Raw genomic sequence first — 23,623 nt, forward strand, 5'->3', positions numbered from 1 at the left:
TTTATTTGGTTTTATATTTTCAAGAGAATCCATTAAGAGTGCATATTTTGTGACTTTCAGAGATTCATACGTTTTCTGTTTATGTGATTTAACATATTTCATATTATATAAAGAGTGTATATTGATATCGTATCATTGAATTTGGTCATCGTGGTGCCTTGGATATTACTACAGAACCTTTTCCTTGAGAACGGGGAGGCGGCGGCCACTGAGCCACAACTAGGTTCTCTGACGCATATAAAAGGGAAAACACTGCCAAGGCAAAGTTGGTTTAGATACCCGTTTGCAGATAACATATCAGAAACAGAGGCACAATGTGCATGTAATCTGGATTGTGTAAAATTATGTAAGAATTCGTAAAGGGGCGATCACAGAGTTCACGCAGAGCAGAATCCCGTTGACCCAGAGACAGACAAACTCCAGGGGCATCTTAAAGACTGACATATTTTTGTGTGTGTCAGGAGAGTGTCATGGGCTTCGGCCGTATTAAATGTGATTGGCTATAAGATTGAGGGGGTTGGGTTTGCATGCAGGAAAAACCCCTGATGGCAGCTGCAAGTAAGCTAGGCTAGCATGTGATTGATAACAACAACCACAACAACAATTTATTACTTATACCCTGTCCATCTGGCTGGGCCTCCCCAGCTACTCTGGGCAGCTCCCTACAGAATAGGAAAAACACGATAAAACATCAAACATTAAAAGCTTCCCTAAACAGGGCTGCCTTCAGATGTCCTCTAAAAGTCAGGTAGTTGTTTATTTCCTTGACATCTGGTGGGAGGGTGTTCCACAGGGCGGGCGCCACCACCGAGAAGGCCCTCTGCCTGGTTCCCTGTAACTTGGCTTCTCGCAGGGAGGGAACTGCCAGAAGGCCCTCGGAGCGGGACCTCAGTGTCCGGGCAGAAAGATGGGGGTGGAGATTCTCCTTCAGGTCTCCTGGGCCTTTGAGGCCGTTTAGGGTTTTCAAGGTCAGCACCAACACTTTGAATTGTGCTCGGAAACATATTGGGAGCCAGTGTAGGTCTTTCAGGACCTGTGTTATATGGTCTCGGCGGCCACTCCCAGATTGATTGATTGATTTCTATGTTGGTTTCCATTCAGATGAATCCTAAACAATATATAACGGGGACACAACAAAATGTCACAAGTACAGCATGAATTATATGTGATGTGATTAACAAATCATCGAAAGGAACATAAGGACATAAGAGTAGATTGCTGGACCAGACAAAGATCCCATCGAGACCAACATTCTCACAGTGGCCAAAAAAAGATGCCCATTATGGGAAACCTCCAAGCAGGATTTGAACACAAGAGCAACGCCCACATCTCCCGTAGTTTCCCACAACTGGCATTCAGAAGCATTGCTCCCTCTGGAATTCGAGACCAGGGAGAAGGGTCGATGGAAGAAGATTGAAAAAAATTCAAAAGATATCTTCAAAAGTATAGCAATATAAAAGAATGTTAGAAGGAGGTTGGAAAAAGAATATTAGGTCGTTTCGGTAGATACGATATAATGGAATAAGTAAAGATGAGTTGATGAATTTGATGAAATAGAGGAGGTTTAATTATATTACTTCAATTTTAAAATACGTAAATGAAAATAAGATTAGAGGGATTTGCTGGAAATACGATTTGAACTAGAATACAAAATTGGGAGGTGAGAGGAGGTCAATGGAAATAAGTAAAGGGAAAAGGATATGTAAAGGTTTAACCTGCTTTTGTTTTATTTTTAACTTAATACATTTTTATATTTTTTGTTAAGTTTTCTTTTTTATTCTATCTTATTGTTCTTTTTACTTGTTTATTTTTTGCTCTGTTATGGTCAAAGTTTTCTTTGTACTCTGTATGGCTTTTTTTTTCTGTGATTTTAAATTTGGAATAAATATTATTTTAAAAAAAAAAAAAACAGAAGCATTGCTCCCTCTGACCATGGAGGAAAAGTATAGCCCCTGTGGCTGGTAGCCATCGATAGCCCCCTCCTCCTCCAGGAATTTGCCCACTCCTTTTTTAAAGCCATCCAGTTTGGTGGCCATCACTGTCCCTTGTGGCGGGGAGTTCCACAGTTTAACTCTGCACCACACAAATAAATCCTTTCTTTTCTCTGTCCTGAATTTCCCAACATTTGGCTCCCTCCATGTTCCAGGGTTATGGAAGGGAGAAAAACTTTTAGAAACTTCGATCGTGTCGCCTCTTCCTCGTCTAAAGCAATTACAACCTCCTTCTTGGGCCATTTCCAGGGTGTGTCTGCTGTTGCATTTGACCTGGTCTGACTACGATGCTGCTTGTGAATGAACGAAACTTTCTTTGCGTCAGCCGTCGGCCATAGCAACAAAAGAACATTGCAACATACACAGAACAAAATAAAAAGTTGATTATATAAAACACAAAATAAAAAATATTCCTTCTAGTAGCACCTTAAAGGTCTTTAAGGTGCTACTAGAAGGAATATTTTTTATTTTGACTATGGCAGACCAACACGGCTACCTATCTGTATATAAAACACAGTTTAGGGTCCTGAACCAGCAGTCAAATAGCGGACCTTATACAAGATTCTGCTTGTGTGTGAAGCGTGTGGCATTAAGGGGGGTGGAGTAAAGGAACCCTGGATAGTTGTTGTTGTTTAGTTGTTTAGTCATGTCTGACTCTTTGTGGCCCCCTGGACCAGAGCACGCCAGGCACTCCTGTCTTCCAGAAAGTGAGGAGGAATTAAAAAACCTTTTAATGGGGGTGAAAGAGGAGAGCGCAAAATATGGTCTGAAGCTCAACATCAAAAAAACGAAGATCATGGCCACTGGTCCCATCACCTCCTGGCAAATAGAAGGGAAAGAAATGGAGGCAGTGAAAGATTTTACTTTCTTGGGCTCCATGATCACTGCAGATGGTGACAGCAGTCACAAAATTAAAAGACGCCTGCTTCGTGGGAGAAAAGCGATGACAAACCTAGACAGCATCTTAAAAAGCAGAGACATCACCTTGCCAACAAAGGTCCATATAGTTCAAGCTATGGTTTTCCCAGTAGGGATGTATGGAAGTGAGAGCTGGACCAGAAAGAAGGCTGATCGCCGAAGAACGGATGCTTTTGAATTCTGGTGCTGGAGGAGACTCTTGAGAGTCCCATGGACTGCAAGATGATCCAACCTCTCCATTCTGAAGGAAATCAGCCCTGAGTGCTCACTGGAAGGACAGATCCTGAAGCTGAGAAGAGAAGACTCCCTGGAAAAGACCCTGATGTTGGGAAAGATGGAGGGCGCAAGGAGAAGGGGACGACGGAGGACGAGATGGTGGGACAGTGTTCTTGAAGGTACCAGCATGAGTCTGACCAAACTGCGGGAGGCAGTGGAAGACAGGAGTGCCTGGCGTGCTCTGGTCCAGGGGGTCACGAAGAGGCGGACACCACTAAACGACTAAACAACAACAAGTTGCCAGGATGATGCCCGCCCCACCCGCAACCTGAAACTACTTTGCTGGTGCCCGGGAGCAGCCCGGACGCATGGAAGTAGCCAGGACGGGGGGGGGGTTTTGGGGGGGGGACTTTTTTGGGGGGTGCAGAACCGACGTGGTTGGTCAGTTAGAGAAGTATTTTTACTGTCTTGATTTGGCGGGGGGGAGCGCAGCTGCCCCCCCACGGCAAGTCCAATGCTCGGAGGCACAGTTGGCGCATCCCCCCACAGGCTCGGATATGGGGAGGGGGGTGGCAGAAGGGCGCAACAGACACACACCCCCGCTCAGGTGGGGGCTGGCTGCGGTTCTCCCTTTGTTCTCTACCGCTTGCCCCGCCCCTTTTGCGTGGGCGGGCGCCCCCTCCCGCCCCAGGCGACTTAGAGACGCGCTCCTCCGCTGGTGTTAAAAACTCCCACGCTTTGCGCCGCGACTGCGGAGTCGCACTTTCCCACCTCTCGCCGGCACGAATCTTCCCAGGTGGGAAAAGATCTCACTTTTTCACGAGAGATCGGGAAGGCTGCGCCTGCCACGGGTGGCGTGGGGCGTATAATAAAAAACGCAGGTTACTGGTAACGCAAAGGGAGGCTTTGGAGACGCGCGTCGCCGGCGGAGGAGGATGGAGTGTGTCATCCGAGAAGCCACCGTCGAGGATTGCGAGAATCTCATGAGCCTGATACACGTGAGTGCGGTCTTGAGTTCGAATCCCGCTGACAGGTTTCTCGCCACTGTGAGAACAGGCTGCTGGGTGTCAGGTTTATGCATAAGCTAAGCAAGCTATAGCTCAAGGCTCCACACTCTTCCCCCCCCCATTAAAAAAAATATTTATTAAAAGTTTTCAATCAAACCAAATTACCGTATTTTTCGCTCTATAACACGCACCAGACCATAACACGCACGTAGTTTTTAGAGGAAGAAAACAAGAAAAAAAATATTCTAAACGAAATAGTGGATATATGATTTTTGTGGTTCATGCTGTGGCCACAGACATGTGATCTGACAGTGAGTTTGGAGTAGCCCAATGCAAAAATCCTGAGGATCAATGTGGATCCATGCTTTGTAACCATGGAGGAGGGAAGGAAGGGGAACCATGGATCCTCTGCTCACGACTGCAGCAGATCCCCCCCGCCACCCGCAGGCATTCGCTCCATAACACGCACAGACATTTCCCCTTACTTTCTAGGAGGAAAAAAGTGAGTTATGGTGCAAAAAATACGGTATATATTCCAAATTATACAAATTATGGGGGCCCCAAAATTTTTAAAAGGAAACAACAACTGGATGTACATTTCCAAAATATAAGATAAAAAACTAATAAAATAAAACCTTCGTACAGCAACAGTGTTTTGTGTTGTGTAGGCTCCTATCTGTTATGTGCAAATGGCTTTAAAGGTAAAGGGACCCCTGACCGTTAGGTCCAGTCGTGACCGACTCTGGGGTTGTGGCGCTCATCTTGCTTTATTGGCCGAGGGAGCCGGCGTACAGTCATGTACGGTCATGTGGCCAGCATGACTGAGCCACTTCTGGCGAACCAGAGCAGCGCACAGAAACGCTGTTTTCCTTCATGCCGGAGCGGTACCTGTTTATCTACTTGCACTTTGACGTGCTTTCGAACTGCTAGGTTGGCAGGAGCAGGGACCGAGCAACAGGAGCTCACCCCATCACGGGGATTCGAACTGCCGACCTTCTGATCGGCAAGTCCTAGGCTCTGTGGTTTAACCCACAGCGCCACCCGTGTCCCTTGCAAATGGCTTTAGATACATATTAAAAAGGTAAAGGTAAAGCACCCCTGACAGTTAAGTCCAGTCGCAGACGACTCTGGGGTTGCAGCGCTCATCTCGCTTTACTGGCCGAGGGAGCCGGCGTCCAGCTTCCGGGTCATGTGGCCAGCAGGACAAAGCTGCTTCTGGCGAAACCAGAGCAGTGCACAGAAACGCCGTTTACCTTCCCGCCGGAGTGGTACCTATTTATCTACTTGCACTTTGACGTGCTTTCAAACTGCTATACCTTTTAGGTCCATAAATGACCATATAGCATATATTCAACACAAATAAACCCAGTGACAATTTGTTGTTGACAAAGGACAGCTGGACATAGAAAGGGCCCCATTACCTTCAGGAGCTTAGGGCCTCATCAAACCTAAATCCGGCCCTGGTGCTGGGCTCAAGTCGGTAGAGCACAAGATGCTTCATCTTAGGGTCACGGGTTCGAGTTCCGCATCAGGCTAAAGATGCCTGCATTGCGGAGGCCGGGGTTCAGCTAGATGTCCCTTGGGGGTCCTGTCCAACTCTACCGTTCTGTGATTCTACACCACTCATAGTAGATCACTACTCTGAAGAAGTCTGGCACACAGAGAACCCTGGGCGAGGCCTGGCGCAGCGCCAGGGAGCTTTTGAACATTGACCTTAATGCCTGCTTTCTGTTCTTCATTCTGCCCAGGAAATTGCTGACTTTCACCACTTACTAGAGGATGTGACGATCAATTCTCAAGGTAAGGCTGGGAGTGCTGCGTTAGGCGTGCCGGGTGCGAATCCATATGCTCTCTCCACGCCAATAAAGAGTTCCAGGAAGTTTTGCTGCAAACTGCCTCTAAAGTTGTTACCCTAAAAAAGTTGCAAGTACAAATCAGCCCATCGCTCTTAAGCAAGTTGGCGATGCAGTCCGGAGTTTTCTTTTAAGTTCTTACTTGTTAATATAGTTAGTATAGCACACTGGGACTTTTCTGTTTCATATTTATTTATTTGATCAGTTTTGTACACCGCTTCATTGTAAAACAAAAAAACAAAACACCCTCAAAACTGCTTCCCCCAAAAAGATGGAGCAATAAAATCATCAATCAGAAGGCTCATCGTGAGTTCTTGGAACCCTCTAACCACTGCACCACACAGCCACCATTCGTTGACTCTGCCTCTTTCGTTGGTTGCGGCTCCACCCGAACTGACGGCAAAACGGGAGAGTCCAACTAAACTTTAGCAAGAATTTTATGGTGGTGAAAGCGGTTTGAAACTGGAACGGACTCCCTTGGAAGATGGTGGACTCTCTTTCAGAGGTTTTTAAACAGGTTTGATAGCCATCTGTTGGGGATTCTTGAATCGAGATTCCTGCATTGCAGGGGGTTGGACTAGATGACCCCCAGGTCCCTTCCAACTCTGCAATTCCATTTGGCCAGGTCGAGAGTGGACTCAACCTAAAACACTTTTTCCTTCCTCCTTTTCCTTCCCGGCACGCAGTTTTAAAAGCGGACGGCTTTGGCAAGGACCCCTTCTTCAAATGCCTCCTGGCTGAACAGCCTGTGGAAAATGGGTGCAAGCCAGGTAAGGGCCAGCCCCACCCTAAGCTCAGCTCCTTGGTGTAAATTACTCCAAGGTGTAAAGTGCTAGTAAGTTGAAGGGGCAGAGCAAGAGGAATAATTTTTCTCTCTCCTGCCTCCGTTTACTCCATTGCATGAAAACCTATCCTTTGCTATTTCCCCAATGCACCCCCACCCTAAGCTCAGCTCCTTGGTGTAAATTACTCCAAGGTGTAAAGTGCTAGTAAGTTGAAAGGACAGAGCAAGAGGAATAGTATTTTCTCCTACCACCGTTTACTCCATTGCACGAAGACCTATCCTTTGCTATTTTCCCCGCTGCAGCTCGTCCGATTGGCCATGCCCTGTACTTCTTTGGGTACAACGTCAACCACGGGAGAATGGTGTACCTGGAAAACCTATACGTGGTGGCAGAATTCAGAGGTACGTGAGGGCATCATCCGGGAGCGTCCGGCCAAGTTACATCAGTGTCAGGGGCTGTGACGCACCTGGGGGATCCTGTCGACCAATCAAGAGCCTCCTCTCTCCTTCCTCGGACAAGATGCTACAACTCAGCTTTTCTGCTGGGTATATAGAATGGTAGAGCTGGAAAGGGACATCTGTGGGTCATCTAGCCCAACCCTCAGCAATGCCAGAATCGCAGGTGATGATGATGATGATGATTATCATCATCATCATTTATCATTTATACCCTGCCCATCTGGCTGGGTCTCCCCAGCCACTCTGGGCGGCTTCCAACAAAATATTAAAATACAATACAGTGGTACCTTGGTTTAAGAACAGCTTAGTTTATGAACAGGGACGCGGGTGGTGCTGTGGGTTAAGCCACAGAGCCTAGGACTTGCCAATCAGAAGGTCCCAGAACTTCCCTAAACAGGGCTACCTTCAGATGTCTTCTAAAAGTCAGGTAGTTGTTTATTTCCTTGACATCTGGTGGGAGGGCGTTCCACAGGGCGGGTGCCACCACCGAGAAGGCCCTCTGCCTGGTTCCCTGCAACCTCACTTCTCGCAGGGAGGGAACCGCCAAAAGGCCCTCGGAGCTGGACCTCAGTGTCTGGGCTGAACAATGGGGGTGGAGATGCTCCTTCAGGTTTGAGGCCATTTAGGGCTTTCAAGGTCAGCACCAACACTTTGAACTGTGCTCAGAAACGTATTGGGAGCCAATGTAGGTCTTTCAAGACCGGTGTTATGTGGTATCAGCGGCCGCTCCCAGTCACCAGTCTGGCTGCCACAATCTTTGTTTGTTGTGCCAAAACTCCAGACTGAAATTCTGAACCAAATTCTGAAATCTGGTACGTCCTGTTAAACTCAGCAGGGTTTACGTCTGAGTGTAGGATTGCTGCATCAATAATAATAATAATAATAATAATAATATTTTATTGATATCCCGCCCTCCCCAGCCGAAGCCGGGCTCAGAGCGGCTAACAACAATAAAAGTAAGACAGTATTCTAAAATCAATTCATTCTAAAATCAATCCAAAATCAAATTAATGGCACCCATTAATTATTCTCCTAGTTAACTACAGAGTGGCACACCACGGGTCAGCCTAGATGACCACTCAGGTCCCTTCCAACTTTCCAGTTCTGTGATTCTTAAAAAAACTAGGCTGTATGTGTTTTGGCAGAAAGATTATCAATAGCTACTCTAGGTCACCGGACTATGGACCTAGAGGAAAGTATGTGGAGTTAGAACAAAATCACTTACAAAGGTGTTGGCAATTAGACAAGAATCTATAATGTAGGTAAAGGATTTCGAAAGAGGTTGTGGCTGAACCGAAGGAGAAGGAGCCCTTTCAAAAGTGAAGTTGCTCCTGTTTTTAAAAGAAGTTACACCTCAGAGTAAGACTGGTGTAACTGTGCGACGCCCTCCTATTTAACTGCCTTTTATATAAGTGAAAACATGCATTATTACAACTCAGCACAAGGAAGAACCACACGGCTTGCGAAAATTTTTCCCATCCTCTTTCCTCCTTTTGTAAATAAAGAGTAACTTTGCTGGTGTTAAAATGGTTCGATTCTCGCTTATCTCTTATAGTGTGGTTTTAAAAGCAACTTTGGACTCTGACGGCCGGACTCCTTCTCCCATTTACATCCCAGTGAGAGAGTTGGGAATTGTAGAGTTAGAACCCGCTGCAATGAGGATCTGGCAAATGCCTGAAGAATCACACTAGTTATAGTTCAAAAATTGGATTCTTCTGGTTCCCCCCCCCCCTTGCTATGGTCTATGTATAATGTTTTACAGTCCAGTGTTTATTAATCTGTGTGCTTTTTACGGAACCCCCTAGTTTTTTGGGTGGAGTTCTTATTCGGAAGCTAGCGCCCTCCAGCTGTTTTGAGCTACAACTCCCATCGGCGCCGCGGCTGGTGGGAGTTGTAGTTCCAAATGGCCGGCGGGCGCCAAGTTGGGGAAGGCTGTTTTTGTTGCGGTTCATACCGACTCCTCTTTCTGTCCACCTTCTCCGCCAGGCAAAGGAATCGGGAAGCAGCTATTGAGCAAAGTAGCAGAGGTGAGTTGGAAGCCTGAAATCCTGGTCATATTTTGATCATTACCTGGGATCTATAGTTTGCAGCCGCCTCCTGCTCCCCGAAAAGGCGTTCCAATTTCTGGGGGCCCCCACCTCCAGCCCAGAATACAGCCCCTACATCAGGAAGAGTAATAGGGTTGCCATCCTTATGGAATCGTAGAGTTGGAAGGGACCACCAAAGATCATCTATCCCAACCCCTGCGCTTCCTGCAGCCCAAAACATCTGGAGGGCCCCAGATTGGGATAACAAAGTTTCCAAACAGTGCTCAGCATCCTTAGTGGACTACAGTTCCCAGGATCCTTTTGGGCAGGGGGAGGGAATATTTATTTATTTATTTATTTATTTATTCATTCATTCATTCATTCATTCCCCGCCCATCTGGTCAGGTTTTCCCAGCCACTCTGGGCAGCTCCCAACAGAATATTAAACACATGATAAAACATCAAACTTCCCTAAACAGGGCTGCCTTCAGATGTCTTCTAAAAGTCAGATAGCTGTTTATTTCCTTGACATCTGTTGGGAGGGCGTTCCACAAGGCGGGTGCCACCACCAAGAAGGCCCTCTGCCTGGTTCCCTGTAACTTGGCTTCTCGCAGTGAGGGAACCACCAGAAGGCCCTCGGAGCTGGACCTCAGTGTCCGGGCTGAACGATGGAGGTGGAGACGCTCCTTCAGATATACTGGGCCTTTGAGGCCGTTTAGGGCTTTCAAGGTCAGCACCAACACTTTGAATTGTGCTCGGAAACGTACTGGGAGCCAAGGTAGGTCTTTCAGGACCGGTGTTATGTGGTCTCAGTGGCCGCTCCCAGTCACCAGTCCAGCTGCCGCATTCTGGATTAGTTGTAGTTTCCGGGTCACCTTCAAAGGTAGCCCCAAGTAGAGCGCATGGCAGTAGTCCAAGCGGGAAATAACCAGAGCATGCGTCACTCTGGCAAGGCAGTCCACAGGCAGGGAGGGTCTCAACCTGCGTACCAGATGGAGCTGATAGACAGCTGCCCTGGACACAGAATTGACCTGCGCCTCCATGGACAGCGGTGAGTCCAGAATTACTCCCAGGCTGCAAACCTGGTCCTTCAGGGGCACAGTTGCCACATTCAGGACACACGTGCCCACCTCCTGTCCCCCAAAAACAGTACTTCTGTCTTGTCAGGATTCAACCTCAATCCATTAGCCGTCATCCATCCTCCAACCGCCTCCAGGCACTCACACAGGGCTTTCACTGCCTTCACTGGTTCTGATTTGAAAGAGAGGTAGAGCTGGGTATCATCTGCATACTGATGAACACACTCATCCAAGTGGCGTGGGGAGTGTTTTCAAGGCAAGGTCCTAGAATTGCCGAGTTGGAAGGGACCCCAAGGGTCATCTAGTCCAACCCGCTTCAGTGCGCCCAGGGCCAGATTTAGGTTTGATGAGGCCCTAAGCTACTGAAGGTAATGGGGCCCTTTAAATGTCCAAATTGTCGCTGTTTTTTGTGTGCTGAATATATGCTGTATGGCAATTTATGGATCTAATAGGTATCTAAAGCCATTTGCACATAAAATATGTATTTTATCAAAGCAATTTTTAAAAATGTATTTTTATTAAAGATTTTCTTGGTTTACAAAGTATGTGCAATGTCCCTCTTTTCTTTTCAAGTAACATTTTTTACGGATCGGTTTCATTTGTTGAGACATAAATCAAAGTGATTGTTGAACTGAAATACAATTAAGTAGAAGAATGTTAATAGTGAAATGCAATTAAGAAGAAGTATATTAATAGTGAAATAATTACTAAGCTCTAACTTAAAAGGATGTTTTATTCATAACTAACCTCATAACGCAAACACATTGGCATTTGGCAATAACAAAAGCTCCTCCAGAAACACAGTTTACAAAAACTTACAATCTAGTCTCTAGAAACTTGCTATAACGTGAAATAATAAGAGGTGTGGATATATGATGCAAACTACTAATAATTAGAAATAGCAGAATGTAGGCACCCTGAGAAACAGTGTCTATCCAAATGCGATTTTGGTTTTAAACGCAGTGTAAGGTAGTCTCTGTGGGAGTATACTGTATTTAATTATGGGGTATCAGAGTTTTTAGGGGGTTAACCAGGCTGGGATAGCAGGCTTGTTGGTTTTTGAATGTCTGATGTAGATTTTTTCAATTTCATTGTTCTGTATGGGACAATGACAAAAAAGATTATCGTATTGTATATCTAGAAAGGAGCAAACCAGTGATATTTTTGAGAGCAGGCTAGCAGGCAGGGCCCATGACTTACATCTAGGAACCTACACAACACAAAACACTGCTGCTGTAGGTAGGTTTTATTTAATTTGATTTTTTATCTTATATTTTGGAAATGTACATCCAGGTGTTTTTTCCCCCTTTAAATTTTTTGGGGGCCCCCAAGAGAGTGGGGCCCTAAGCTATACAGTCATACCTCGGGTTACAGACACTTCAGGTTGCGTTTTTTCAGGTTACAGACCGCCGAAACCTGGAAGTTCCACAATGGGTTACTTCCGGGTTTCGGCGGTCGAAGTGCTAAATCGCTCTTTGCACATGCACAGATGCGCCAAATTGCAGCCCGCGTGTGCACAGACGCGCCGCTGCAGGTTGCGAATCTGCATCCCGCAAGGATCACGTTCGCAACCCGAGCGTCCACTGTAACTTGTTTAGCTTATACGTAAATCCAGCGAATCTTTGTTCTATGTCCATTCACTGTCGTCGTCCTCGGATGTAGATTGCCCTGGAGGCCGGCTGCGTGGAGATGAAATTTGTCGCCATGGAATGGAACCGGCCGGCCAAGGAGTTTTACATCCGCTTGGGGGCTCACGACACCACTGACTCCGAAGATCTGCACTGCATGGTTTTGGATCAGGACGCCCTGCAAAGGTTGCGGCAACACGGGAAAGAGAAGATCTCTCGCTGAACTCCCTGTTAAATGGGAAGGCCAAAGAGCGCCCCCTGCTGTTATACATAACAGAGTTTATACTGTACATAAGGAGTTTATTTCACTCGCCTAACCTGGCTGGGAAAAGGGAGAGGAAGGAAAAAATTCGCAGGAGACTATACCTTTCGCAGATTTCTTTCTGTGAAACTTTAGAGGATTCCATAGCGAAATATAGACTATACCTTTAAATAAAAGCCTGTAGGAGTTTTGTAAGCCTATTTTTGTTTCATTGTGGTTTATTTTCAGTTTTTACAAATACTTCCATTCAAATATAATCAACTTTAAACAAATATAGGATTCATTGAATCCTTGGACGTCTCTCCAAGCCTGCACAGTTTCCATTGCAAATCTTTTCCTAGGTAAAGGTAAAGGGATCCCTGACCATTAGGTCCAGTCACGGACGACTCTGGGGTTGCGGCGCTCATTTTGCTTTACTGGCCAAGGGAGCCGGTGTACAGCTTCTGGGTCATGTGGCCAGCAGGACTAAGCCGCTTCTGGGGAACCAGAGCAGCGCACGGAAACGCCGTTTACCTTCCCACCGGAGCGGTACCTATTTATCTAATTGCACTTTGAGGTAATTTCGAACTGCTAGGTTGGCAGGAGCAGGGACCGAGCAACGGGAGCTCACCCCGTCGTGGGGATTCGAACTGCCAACCTTCTGATCGGCAAGCCCTAGGCTCTGTGGTTTAACCCACAGCACCACCCGCGTCCCTAAAATCTTTTCCTACTGCATCTTAAAACTTAAAAGGTCAAGGACCCCTGGACGGTTAAGTCCAGTCAAAGGTGACTATGGGGCGCTCATCTCACTTTCATGTGGGTCATGTGGCCAGCATGACTAAACCGCTTCTGGCGCAACGGTGACGGAAACCAGAGCATACGGAAATGCCGTTTACCTTCCCACAGCAGCGGTACCTATTTATCTACTTGCACTGGTGTGCTTTCGAACTGCTAGGTTGGCAGGAGCAGGGACTGAGCAACGGGAGCTCGCCCTGTCGCGGGGATTCGAACTGCCGACCTTCTGATTGGCAAGTCCTAGGCTCTGTGGTTTAACCCACAGCACCACCCGCCAGCTGTCCTTTTTGCCCAATGTCCTGTTCTCACAGTGGTGCTTGTGCAAAGCCCAAATAGATATCTAAATAAATAGATCCAGTAAGCAAATAAATAGTTTTTTATTCAGGGTCTGCGTTGGCATACCCACCCACGGCCCATGGCTTTCCTGACCCAGAGCCGCAGAACCGCGGGAACTATGGCCATTTTGCTGCCCCCGCTGGGAACTGTCGAGAGCAATTGCAACCTTTAACGGGGATCCCTCTGTGACGCAGCCCCTTATCTCTGAGACGTTCTCCCCACGGAAATCTGTAAAATGCTTCAGTTGGAGCCTTCAGAAGAAAAACACCCTGTGACCTTTTTAAAATTCCTGTCTGCTTTTTGGTACACGAGAACATCAGCGCCAGCTGCATCCGGCCAATGTCTGTGGCCAACCTGTCTGAAACCTGCTAGCAGGATTCGAATACAAGACCAGCACTCTGGCCGCCTGTGGTTTCCAGAAACTGATACCCAGAAGCATTAAAGGCCACCAAACACTAATAATTAATAATAATTTATTATTTATACCCCGCCCATCTGGCTGGGTTTCCCCAGCCACTCTGGGCGGCTTCCAACAAAACACTAAAATTCAATAACCAATTAAACATTAAACGCTTCCCTAAACAGGGCTGCCTTCAGATGTCTTCTAAAAGTTTGGTAGTTGTTTTTCTCTTTGACATCTGACAGGAAGGCGTTCCACAGGGCGGGCGCCACCACCGAGAAGGCCCTCTGCCTGGTTCCCTGTAACTTGGCTTCTCGCAGGGAGGGAACCGCCAGAAGGCCCTCGCAGCTGGACCTCAGTGTCTGGGCAGAACGATGGGGGTGGAGACGCTCCTTCAGGTCTACTGGGCCTTTGAGGCCGTTTAGGGCTTTCAAGGTCAGCACCAACACTTTGAATTGTGCTCGGAAACGTACTGGGAGCCAGTGTAGGTCTTTCAAGACCGGTGTTATGTGGTCTCGGCCGCCGCTCCCAGTCCCCAGTCTGGCTGCTGCATTCTGGATTAGTTGTAGTTTCCGGGTCACCTTCAAAGGTAGCCCCACATAGAGCGTGTTGCAGTAGTCCAAGCGGGAGATAACCAGAGCATGCATCACTCTGGAGAGACAGTCTGCAGGCAGGTAGGGTCTCATCCTGCGCACCAGATGGAGCTGGTAGACAGCTGCCCTGGACACAGAACTGACCTGCACCTCCATTGACAGCTGTGAGTCCAAAATGACTCCCAGGCTGCGCACCTGGTCCTTCGGGGGCACAGTTACCCCATTCAGGACCAGGAAGTCCTCCACACCCGCCCGCCTCCTGTCTCCCAAAAACAGTACTTCTGTCTTGTCAGGATTCAACCTCAGTCTGTTAGCCCCCATCCATCCTCCAACCGCCTCCACGCACTCACACAGGACCTTTAAAGAAGGATTAGAGCAGGCATCCCCAACCTTTGGCCCTCCAGATGTTTTGGACTACAATTTCCATCATCCCTGACCACGGGTCCTGTTCACTAGGGATCATGGGAGTTGTAGGCCAAAACATCTGGAGGGCCAAAGGTTGGGGATGCCTGGATTAGAGTAATTCATCACGGGAGCACAGTCCCGAGGCAGCAGTGCCTGCAGATACCAGTTCGAATCCTGCTGATGGGTTTTCCTATTGTGGTTGGCCACTGCAAGAACAGGATGCTGGGCTTAATGGGCCCTTCTTGGCCTGATCCTGCGGACTCTTACATCCACAGCAACCTTTCACTTCCTTGGCCTTGCCCCAGAGGAGACCCTCTGGAGGTGGGCTTCCCGTTCATTATGGGATGGAAGGAGGAGGTGGCGGCGTTTCCCCCCCCCCCACCTGCAGCCCCGAAACACCTTGGACCTTAGCGTCCGTTAGGGACAGGATCCGACGGAATCGACAAACCCGGATGACTCTCTGGGGGGCTTTCCAGACCAGCAGTTCCCATTAGCAGAATATTAGGGTGACCGCTGGCCTGTCCAGCCACCCTGCGCAGTTCACACCCGTCTCTGCCTCGTCTTCCGCTTCTCTTGACGTGCCCACGCTCTCCTTCCTCCCGGGGGGTAATTAAAACCCTTTTTACATAAAAACCTCCGTCAGGTTTAATCTCCATCAAAGGGAAAGGTTATTAGAAAAGCGTGGAAATAACCCAGGCGCGTCTCACGCTTCCTTCCGGAAACCTGTGGGTTTCTGGAGGTGGAATGGGGTTCTGGAGGAGGGGTGGGGAACGTCAAGCCTGCAGAATCCTACAAGGGATCCCAGAGGCCATCCATCCCAGCCCCCTTGCAATGCAAGAATCTCAGCTAAAATCTCCCTGGCAGATGGACACCCGGCCTCTGCTTAAAATCCCCAAAGGAAGGAGACCGTTCCACTGTCGAATGGCTCTTACTGCCGGAAAGTTCTTCCTGATGTTTAGCTGGAATCTCCTTCCTCGTAACCTGAAGCTGTGGGTTCGAGTCCTGCCCCCTGGAGAGTTTTTGTTTTTTTTATCAGAAAGGTACAAGACACAGAATTCAGGGTTGAGACTTGGGTAGAGAACATCATCTATGTTCCTCCAGATGTTCACAGGCTACAGCTGTTAACAGCCAGCATGATTGACGATTAGAGAGGATGAGAGTTGTATCCGTTCCTGAAAGACCTACATTGGCTGCCCAGTACATTTCCGAGCACAAGTCAAAGTGTTGGTGCTGACCTTGAAAGCCCTAAACAGCTTCAAAGGCCCAGTAGACCTGAAGGAGCGTCTCCACCCCATTGTTCAGCCCAGACACTGAGGTCCAGCTCCGAGGGCCTTCTGGCGGTTCTCTCCCTGCAGGAAATGAAGCTACAGGGAACCAGGCAGAGGGCCTTCTCGGTAGTGGCACCCACCCTGTGGAACTCCCTCCCACCAGATGTCAAGGAAATAAACAACTACCTGACTTTTAGAAGACATCTGAAGGCACCCCTGTTTAGGGAAGCTTTTAATGTTTGATGTTTTATCGTGTTTTCCATATTCTGTTGTGAGCCACCCAGAGTGGCTGGGGAAACCCAGCCAGATGGACAGGGTATAAGTAATAAATTATTATTGTTGTTGTTGTTATCAATTACATGCTATCCTAGCTTACTTGCAGCTGCCATCAGGCATTTTTCCTGCATGCAAACCCAAACCCCCTCAGTCTTATAGCCAAGTACATTTAATACAGCCGAAGCCATATAAACAACTATCTGACTTTTAGAAGACAACTGAAGGCAGCCCTGTTCATGGAAGTTTTAAATGTTTGATGTTTTATTGTGTTTTTAATATTCTGTTGGGAGCCGCCCAATATATTATTATTATTATTTATCCCAGAAACCTCTAGATGCCGACCAGGTTTTTTGGAGAGGTGAGTAAGGGCTCTTCCATATTGAAGGGAGAGGGTAGATCGAGAGATGGGATTCCTGGGCCCTTAAGGAAGTGAGCGAAGTATAGAATAATGGAATTGCAGAGCGGAAGAGTTGTAAGGGATCTGCAGGGGTCATCTAGTCTAACTCACCTTCAATGCACCAACTGGAAACGAATAATTATGTCTGCCTCAAAACTTTCACAAACACAGCTGAATGTGGAATCATGTCCAATTGTCTACATCATCAATGCACAATTAATGCAGCAGGATAGCTCAGTTGGTTAGCGTGTGGTGCGGATAACGCCAAAGTTGCAGGTTTGATCCCCGTAAAGGACAGCTGCGTATTCCTGCATCGCAGGGGGGTTGGACTGGATGATCTTCAGGGGTCCCTTCCAAGCTCTACAATTCTATGATCCCTGTGTAGAAAGGGCCACGGCCGCCGAGGCAACTGGCCTTACCCACGATTAGCAAAAGGATGAAACAGCCATGAAACAGCCAGAAAACGGGCGCTTTATTGCGAAGCATCGACATGTTACAATATCCAAAAAAGGGGGGAGAGAGAGTTTATTTCACAAGCGGCAACAGAGAAAGAGGGAAGCTACAGGGGTCCTGATCCGGACTGAGGGTGGAGGGAGGCAAATCGGTCCTGCAAACCACTACACACCCATTTGCACAGACAGGCCCGTCGTACCCATAGAGGCTAGTGGCGCGGGACGCCAGGGCGCCACTTTCTGCCGGGCGCCAGGCGAGAGTCCGGGAAACACCGAACGAGCGTGCTGAGCATAGCTGTCAACCGTCCCTTATTTGGCAGGAAACTCCCTTATCCCAGCGCCGTGTCCCGCTGCTGTCCCTTAAATTTCCTGGGTTTCATGCTCGCCTGGCTCGGGAGGGAAGCAGCGGCTCGGGGTCCTCCGCCGCGAGAGAGAGAGAGCGCATGAGCTGCCGCGTCTCCATCTCTCCCTTTTCCCCCTCAAGGGCGTATCGTAAGGAGACGGGTGGCGGCAGGCGGGCAGGCAGCCCCTCTCTTGCGAGACTTCCACCACGCTGCCAGGGGAAGCTGGAGGCGGCAGTGGCAGCGGAGGCAGTCTCAAGGAGGAGTAAGAGGAGGGGATGGGGAGGGACGCAGAAGGGCGGCGCTTCAGCGGCCACGGTGGCACCGCAACCGCCTCATGCCGGGCTCACGGGCGGTGTGGGCGAGAATCTCTCTCCCTGCCTCCCTCTCTCTCAGGAGAGGAAGGGCCGATGGAACTCCTTGCTCCAGGACGATGGCAGCCCCGACGTGCTGCTTAGCATCCCCTCCAACCAGTGCAGCATCTTAATGTAGTGATTTCCCCCTCTGCATCCCTTTCATAACTCTATTTTTATAAATCATTTGTCCATCCATAGTTCAAATTTTTACTACAAGTTTTCTGTCCATCCTACCAATGCATGTAACTCTTTACAATAGCTTTTCAACTAAATTATAAACTTTCCCCATTCTTTATCAAAGGGGTCCTCTTCCTGGTTTCTAATTCTGCCTGTAAGCTTTGCCATCTCGACGTCGTTCATCAGTTTTCTCTGCCACTCTTCTTTGGTCGGAGTTGTAGACCCTTAGGATCATCTACTCCAACCCCCTGCAAAACACAGTCGCAGCAAAAGCAGCCTGGCTCCATCAGTGGCGGATTTCTGTATAAGTTAAGCAAAATCCCTTATTTTGGCTGCTGATCTCTTATTTTCGAGGCTGCTGGTCCCTTATTTTCAAATCTGTAAGTTGACAGCTATGGTGCTGAGCGAGCGAGGGCGCGTACGCCGCTCCCGCTGAGCGCCGGCTCGGTTTTTTCTCTTTTAGCCTGCAGGTGCTGAATTCTGCTGGGCGCCAGAAGGCTAAAAGGGGAAAAACCGAGCCGACATTCGGCGGGAGCGGCGCATGCGCACTCGCTCGCTCAGTGCAGGCCTGCTCACTTGGCGTGTTGACTGCCATGGCCACCGTGGCACAAAGCGATCAGCTGAGGCAGGAGGTGCCGCGTCCAGACTTCACCCCTTCCCTGTCGGAGGAGCCACCCTCCAGCCGCTGCCCGCCACAATCTTTGCGCCATGGCGCCAGATATGCTTAAGACAGCCCTGAGCACAGATTTGTTATCACATCGCATTGAAAGCTAACTAGGAGGGGTTGGGTTAGGGGTCCCACATAGATCTGGGGAAAGTTGAAGGCTGAAGAAGAGGAAACAGAGGCAGGCAGATTTTCAAGCGCTATTGCCCAACCTGGCACCCTCCAGACGTTACGGACTACAAATCCCATCGTCCTGAGCCAGCTTCGCCGATTGAGTCACAGACGATGGGAGTTGCAGTCCGACGATGTCTGGGGAAGACCCCAAGGCTGAAGAACGCCAGCTTGGAGCTGCCTTCGTCGACCTCGCCCCTCCCAGGGAAAAAAAGGACTACAAATCCCATCATCCTGAGTCGGTTTAGCCAGTCACCATGGATGATGGGAATCGTAGTCCGAAACATCGGGTGCACACGACGAGGTCACAGTAACACACGCAGCCCTGGAGGCGATGCTCTAGCAGGAGGTGAGCGTTTTCCAGTAGAAAGTCTTGCAGCCGGCTTTCCGCTCCCGGGGGGGCTGCCAGGGGGCAGGCGGGCGGGAGGAGTGGTGGGGGCCGGGGTGGTGGGCTCGCCGGAGGCCGGAGATGGCTCGCAGGACGAGGTGGTCCGAGGAGTCCTGGTTGTGTGGGAAAGGAAGCAAATTGGGGGAGATTCCCCCCCTCAAAATAAAGAACACGCTATAAATATATACACACGCAGTCAAGAAATAAATATACATGTTATTATATAAAGAACACGTCATATGTACATACATACACCCCACTCCAATCCATGCAAGTCTGCAAATTACCCACAATGCCTGCCTGGCAGGGGGTTGGACTAGATGACCCCTGGGTCCCTTTCGACTCTACGGATCTATGATCAGCCCGGGTAAAGAGGGGCATCTGCAACATTATTTGGAATCTGAAAATGGAGGCCTCTGTGGGGAGGAAGTTCCTCAGTTTAGCAGCCACCGCAGAGGCATTTGTTGGAGGGCAGTGTGGTGTAGTGGTTAGAGTTTTGGGGCTAAGACCTTGGAGACCAGGGTTCGAATCCCAGCTAGAACATAAAGCTTTGTGATGACCTCGAGCCAGTCGCTCTCTCTCAGACTAACCTATCTAGCAAGATTATTGTGTGGGGATTAAATGAGAGACCCGGGCACAAGCTACCTTAAGCTCCTTGTGGGGGGAAATGGGGATACAAATGAATAAATAAAAACGTGTTTTTTCTACTCGCGGTCCCCAGCCAGGCTACAAAATTAAATCTGTAGGTCTTCAGAGATCTAAAGTAATCTAACCCACAAAGTTTGGAAGGGAACTGAAGATCACCCAGCAATTCTCTCGCCTCCAACAGGAAAAAGTGTGTTGCTTAACTCCCCTGGAATAATTTCCATCCCAGATTTAGGACCACAAGCTCGCCTCCCACCAGGCAAACACATACTTGTCTCCCTGAATTTGGGAGCAAACCCAGAAATCGCCCACTCCCTAAACAATATTCTCTGCTTCGCATAATTTTCTTGGGTTTTTTTAAGTTGTGGAACAGATAATGTCAAACAGGCAAGCTATTCCTTCACTTCTGTATCTCTCAAACATATATCCCGACTCTACAATTCTATGGAATAAAATAAAATAATTAAAATCTAGGGAGGGGTGTTCACTACCCCCTACTCCCTGCAATAATTCTTTCCAGGGATTGCGAACGAAACGGCCCAAATTGGCACGAATTATAAAATTGGTTGTTTGTTTCGGTTACAATTTTAATTCAGCTGAAGCGCATGCCCTTTCTTAAATAAAAAAAATCATTTAAAAACACACATACCCTGATTTCCCTAGAAACTTACCATCCTGCCCCCTGATATTTGGGGAAAATAAAAAATAAAATCGGCACAATTGCTCTCCACTCCTATTTTTGAGAATCCCAAACATAACACCCTAGTTGTCTATTTTGGGGGTTTACAACTAGGAAGACCTCCCCCCTAGTTTCTCCCCAAACCTTACCTGGCTCTCAGGGGGTAGGAATTTCGGGGTGCTGGCATGGAGGGTTGCCCTGGGTATCATGCAAACAGCTAGCAGGAACAGACACAGCTGGGGAAAAGACCTCATGGTTGCAGCCGTGGGCAAGCAGGCACCTTGAGTGGGCAGCAGGTGCCAGGAACACCCCTTTTATAAATCTCTTCCCCCTCCCCTGCAAGGAGGCAGCCAATGGAATCGCAGGGGGAGGCTGGCAGCAGCCAATGGGCAGGAGGGCAGGAGTCGGAAACACGACGCATTCCATTTCCAAGAGAAGTTCTTCTTGATGCTCATCTGGAATCCAATCTCTCTTGCAGTTTGAATATCCATTGGTGGTTTGGGTCCAGCGGAAAACACGCTCGGTCCATCTTCCACGGGGCAGCCCATGAGATATTTGAAGATGGCTAGGGATGTGGGTGGCGCTGTGGTGTAAACCACTGAGCCTAGGGATTGCCTGTCAGAAGGTCGGCGGTTCGAATCCCCGTGACGGGGTGAGCTCCCGTTGCTCGGTCCCTGCTCCTGCCAACCTAGCAGTTCGAAAGCACGTCAAGTGCAAGTAGATAAATAGGTACCGCTCCAGCGGGAAGGTAAACGGCGTTTCCATGCGCTGCTCTGGTTTCGCAGAAGCGGCTTAGTCATGCTGGCCACATGACCTGGAAGCTGTAGGCCGGCTCCCTCGGCCAATAAAGCGAGATGAGCGCTGCAACCCCAGAGTCGGCCACGACTGGACCTAATGGTCAGGGTCCCTTCACCCTTATCCTATGATTATTATCATCAGTGCTTTTTTCTGTAAAAAATATGTTTAGGAGTGCAGTGGTACCTCAGGTTACAGACGCTTCAGGTTACAGACTCCGCTAACCCAGAAATAGTACCTTGGGTTAAGAACTTTGCTTCAGGATGAGAACAGAAATCGTGCTCCAGCGGCGCAGCAGCAGCAGGAGGCCCCATTAGCTAAAGTGGTGCTTCAGGTTAAGAACAGTTTCAGGTTAAGAACAGACCTCCGGAACGAATTAAGTACTTAACCCGAGGTACCACTGTACTCTCATTTTGACTCAAGAAAATCACCGTTTTGTAGTTCAAATCAGGAAAAATAAATACAAAGATTCACAAAATGTTTAGGGGTATGCGTACCTTGGCATCCCCCCAGAAAAAGCACTTATTATTATTATTATTATTATTATTATTAAGCGTATACTGCCCTTTACCCATAGATCTTAGGGCAGTTCACATCTCTTCCTCCGGCAAAACATACCTAACTCCCTCCACCGTTCCCTCCTAAGGTTTGGTTTCCAGACCCTTGATCGTCCTCGTCTGCACACCTTCCACTTTGTCGACACCCTCCTGAAAGTGGGGTACCCAGAACAGGACACAGGGCTCCTGGCAGGGTTTGATCCGAGGCAGAAAAGAGCAGTACAGTGGTACCTCGGGTTACATACGCTTCAGGTTACATACGCTTCAGGTTACAGACTCCACTAACCCAGAAATATTACCTCGGGTTAAGAACTTTGCTTCAGGATGAGAACAGAAATCGTGCTCCGGCAGCAGCAGGAGGCCCCATTAGCTAAAGTGGTGCTTCAGGTTAAGAACAGTTTCAGGTTAAGAACAGACCTCCAGAACGAATTAAGTACTTAACCCGAGGTACCACTGTACTGTGGCTTCCCTTGCTCTGGACACTAGATTTCTGTTGACGCAGACTGGAATCGACTTTCCTCGCACCGTTCTTTCGATACCGAAGCACGTTGGGTTTTTTCTGTGTTCATGAGTGCTTAGCTGTGAAGATATACTTCTCCAGAGTGACCCCAGGAGCCTATTCTCAGTGGCCGCCATGTCTCCTCGAACGACGATTGGCTCCAATCACCCCAAAGGTGAGAAGATGTAGATATAATTTATTATTTATAGTCCACCCATCTGGCTGGGTTTCCCCAGCCACTCTGGCCGGCTTCCAACCAAATATTAAAATACAATAGTCTATTAAACATAAAAAGCTTCCCTAAACAGGGCTGCCTTCAGATGTCTTCTAAAAGTCTGGCAGTTGTTTTTCTCTTTGACATCTGGTGGGAGGGCGTTCCACAGGGCGGGGGCCACCACCGAGAAGGCCCTCTGCCTGGTTCCCTGTATCTTGGCTTCTTGCAGCGAGGGAACCGCCAGAAGGCCCTCGGAGCTGGACCTCAGTGTCCGGGCAGAACGATGGGGGTGGAGACGCTCCTTCAGGTATCCTGGACTGAGGCCGTTTAGGACTTTAAAGGTCAGCACCAACACTTGGAATTGTGCTCAGAAACATACTGGGAGCCACTGTAGGTCTTTCAAGACCGGTGTTATGTGGTCTCAGCAGCCGCTCCCAGTCACCAGTCCAGCTGCCGCATTCTGGATTAGTTGTAGTTTCCGGGTCACCTTCAAAGGGAGCCCCACGTAGAGTGCATGACAGTAGTCCAAGCAAGAGATAACTAGAGCATGCACCACTCTGGCCAGACAGTCTGCGGGCAGGGAGGGTCTCATCCTGCGTCCCAGATGGAGCTGATAAACAGCTGCCCTGGACACAAAATTGACTTCCTTCTCAAGGGCTAAAAAAACCTCAACTTTCATGCCAATTGAGTGGCTCTGGGGTGCGGGAGGTGGGAACCCTGCTGCAGATATACTGGTCTCTGACACCCCCATATCCGGACCTCAACACCTCTGCTTGCAGTATATCCCACCTCCACTGTCCAGGCCCAGCTGAATCACCACGTCTGTCCCAACCTGATGGGAATAATTTACCTGCGAGATCACAGCGAGAGCTGCCACAGATCCGAAATTTGCAAAAGATCGGTCCTTTACACTTTGGAACTCCCTGCTTATTGATATCAGGCAAGAAACTTTGCCGTGCTCTTTTCAGTGCTTCACAAACGATTCTCGTTTAGACAAGGCTACCCAAGGGAT

The 23,623-nt window shown here is 48.6% G+C and overlaps 1 protein-coding gene across 1 annotated transcript; it reads left to right on the forward strand.

Annotated features, from left to right (window-relative positions):
* Nucleotides 1–3,820: 3,820 nt before the first annotated feature.
* LOC308462368 (thialysine N-epsilon-acetyltransferase-like) lies at nt 3,821–12,424 on the forward strand. Its single transcript, XM_080980046.1, has 6 exons — nt 3,821–4,123; nt 5,881–5,932; nt 6,672–6,755; nt 7,073–7,171; nt 9,215–9,255; nt 11,997–12,424. Exons 1-6 carry the CDS (start codon nt 4,061–4,063, stop codon nt 12,183–12,185), a joined length of 528 nt encoding a protein of 175 aa, XP_080836172.1. The 5' UTR covers nt 3,821–4,060; the 3' UTR covers nt 12,186–12,424.
* Nucleotides 12,425–23,623: the final 11,199 nt, after the last annotated feature.

This window comes from Podarcis pityusensis (genome assembly GCF_964106645.2).
Source record: "Podarcis pityusensis genome assembly, chromosome: 13".
In the NCBI taxonomy this organism is placed as follows: Eukaryota; Metazoa; Chordata; class Lepidosauria; order Squamata; family Lacertidae; genus Podarcis; species Podarcis pityusensis.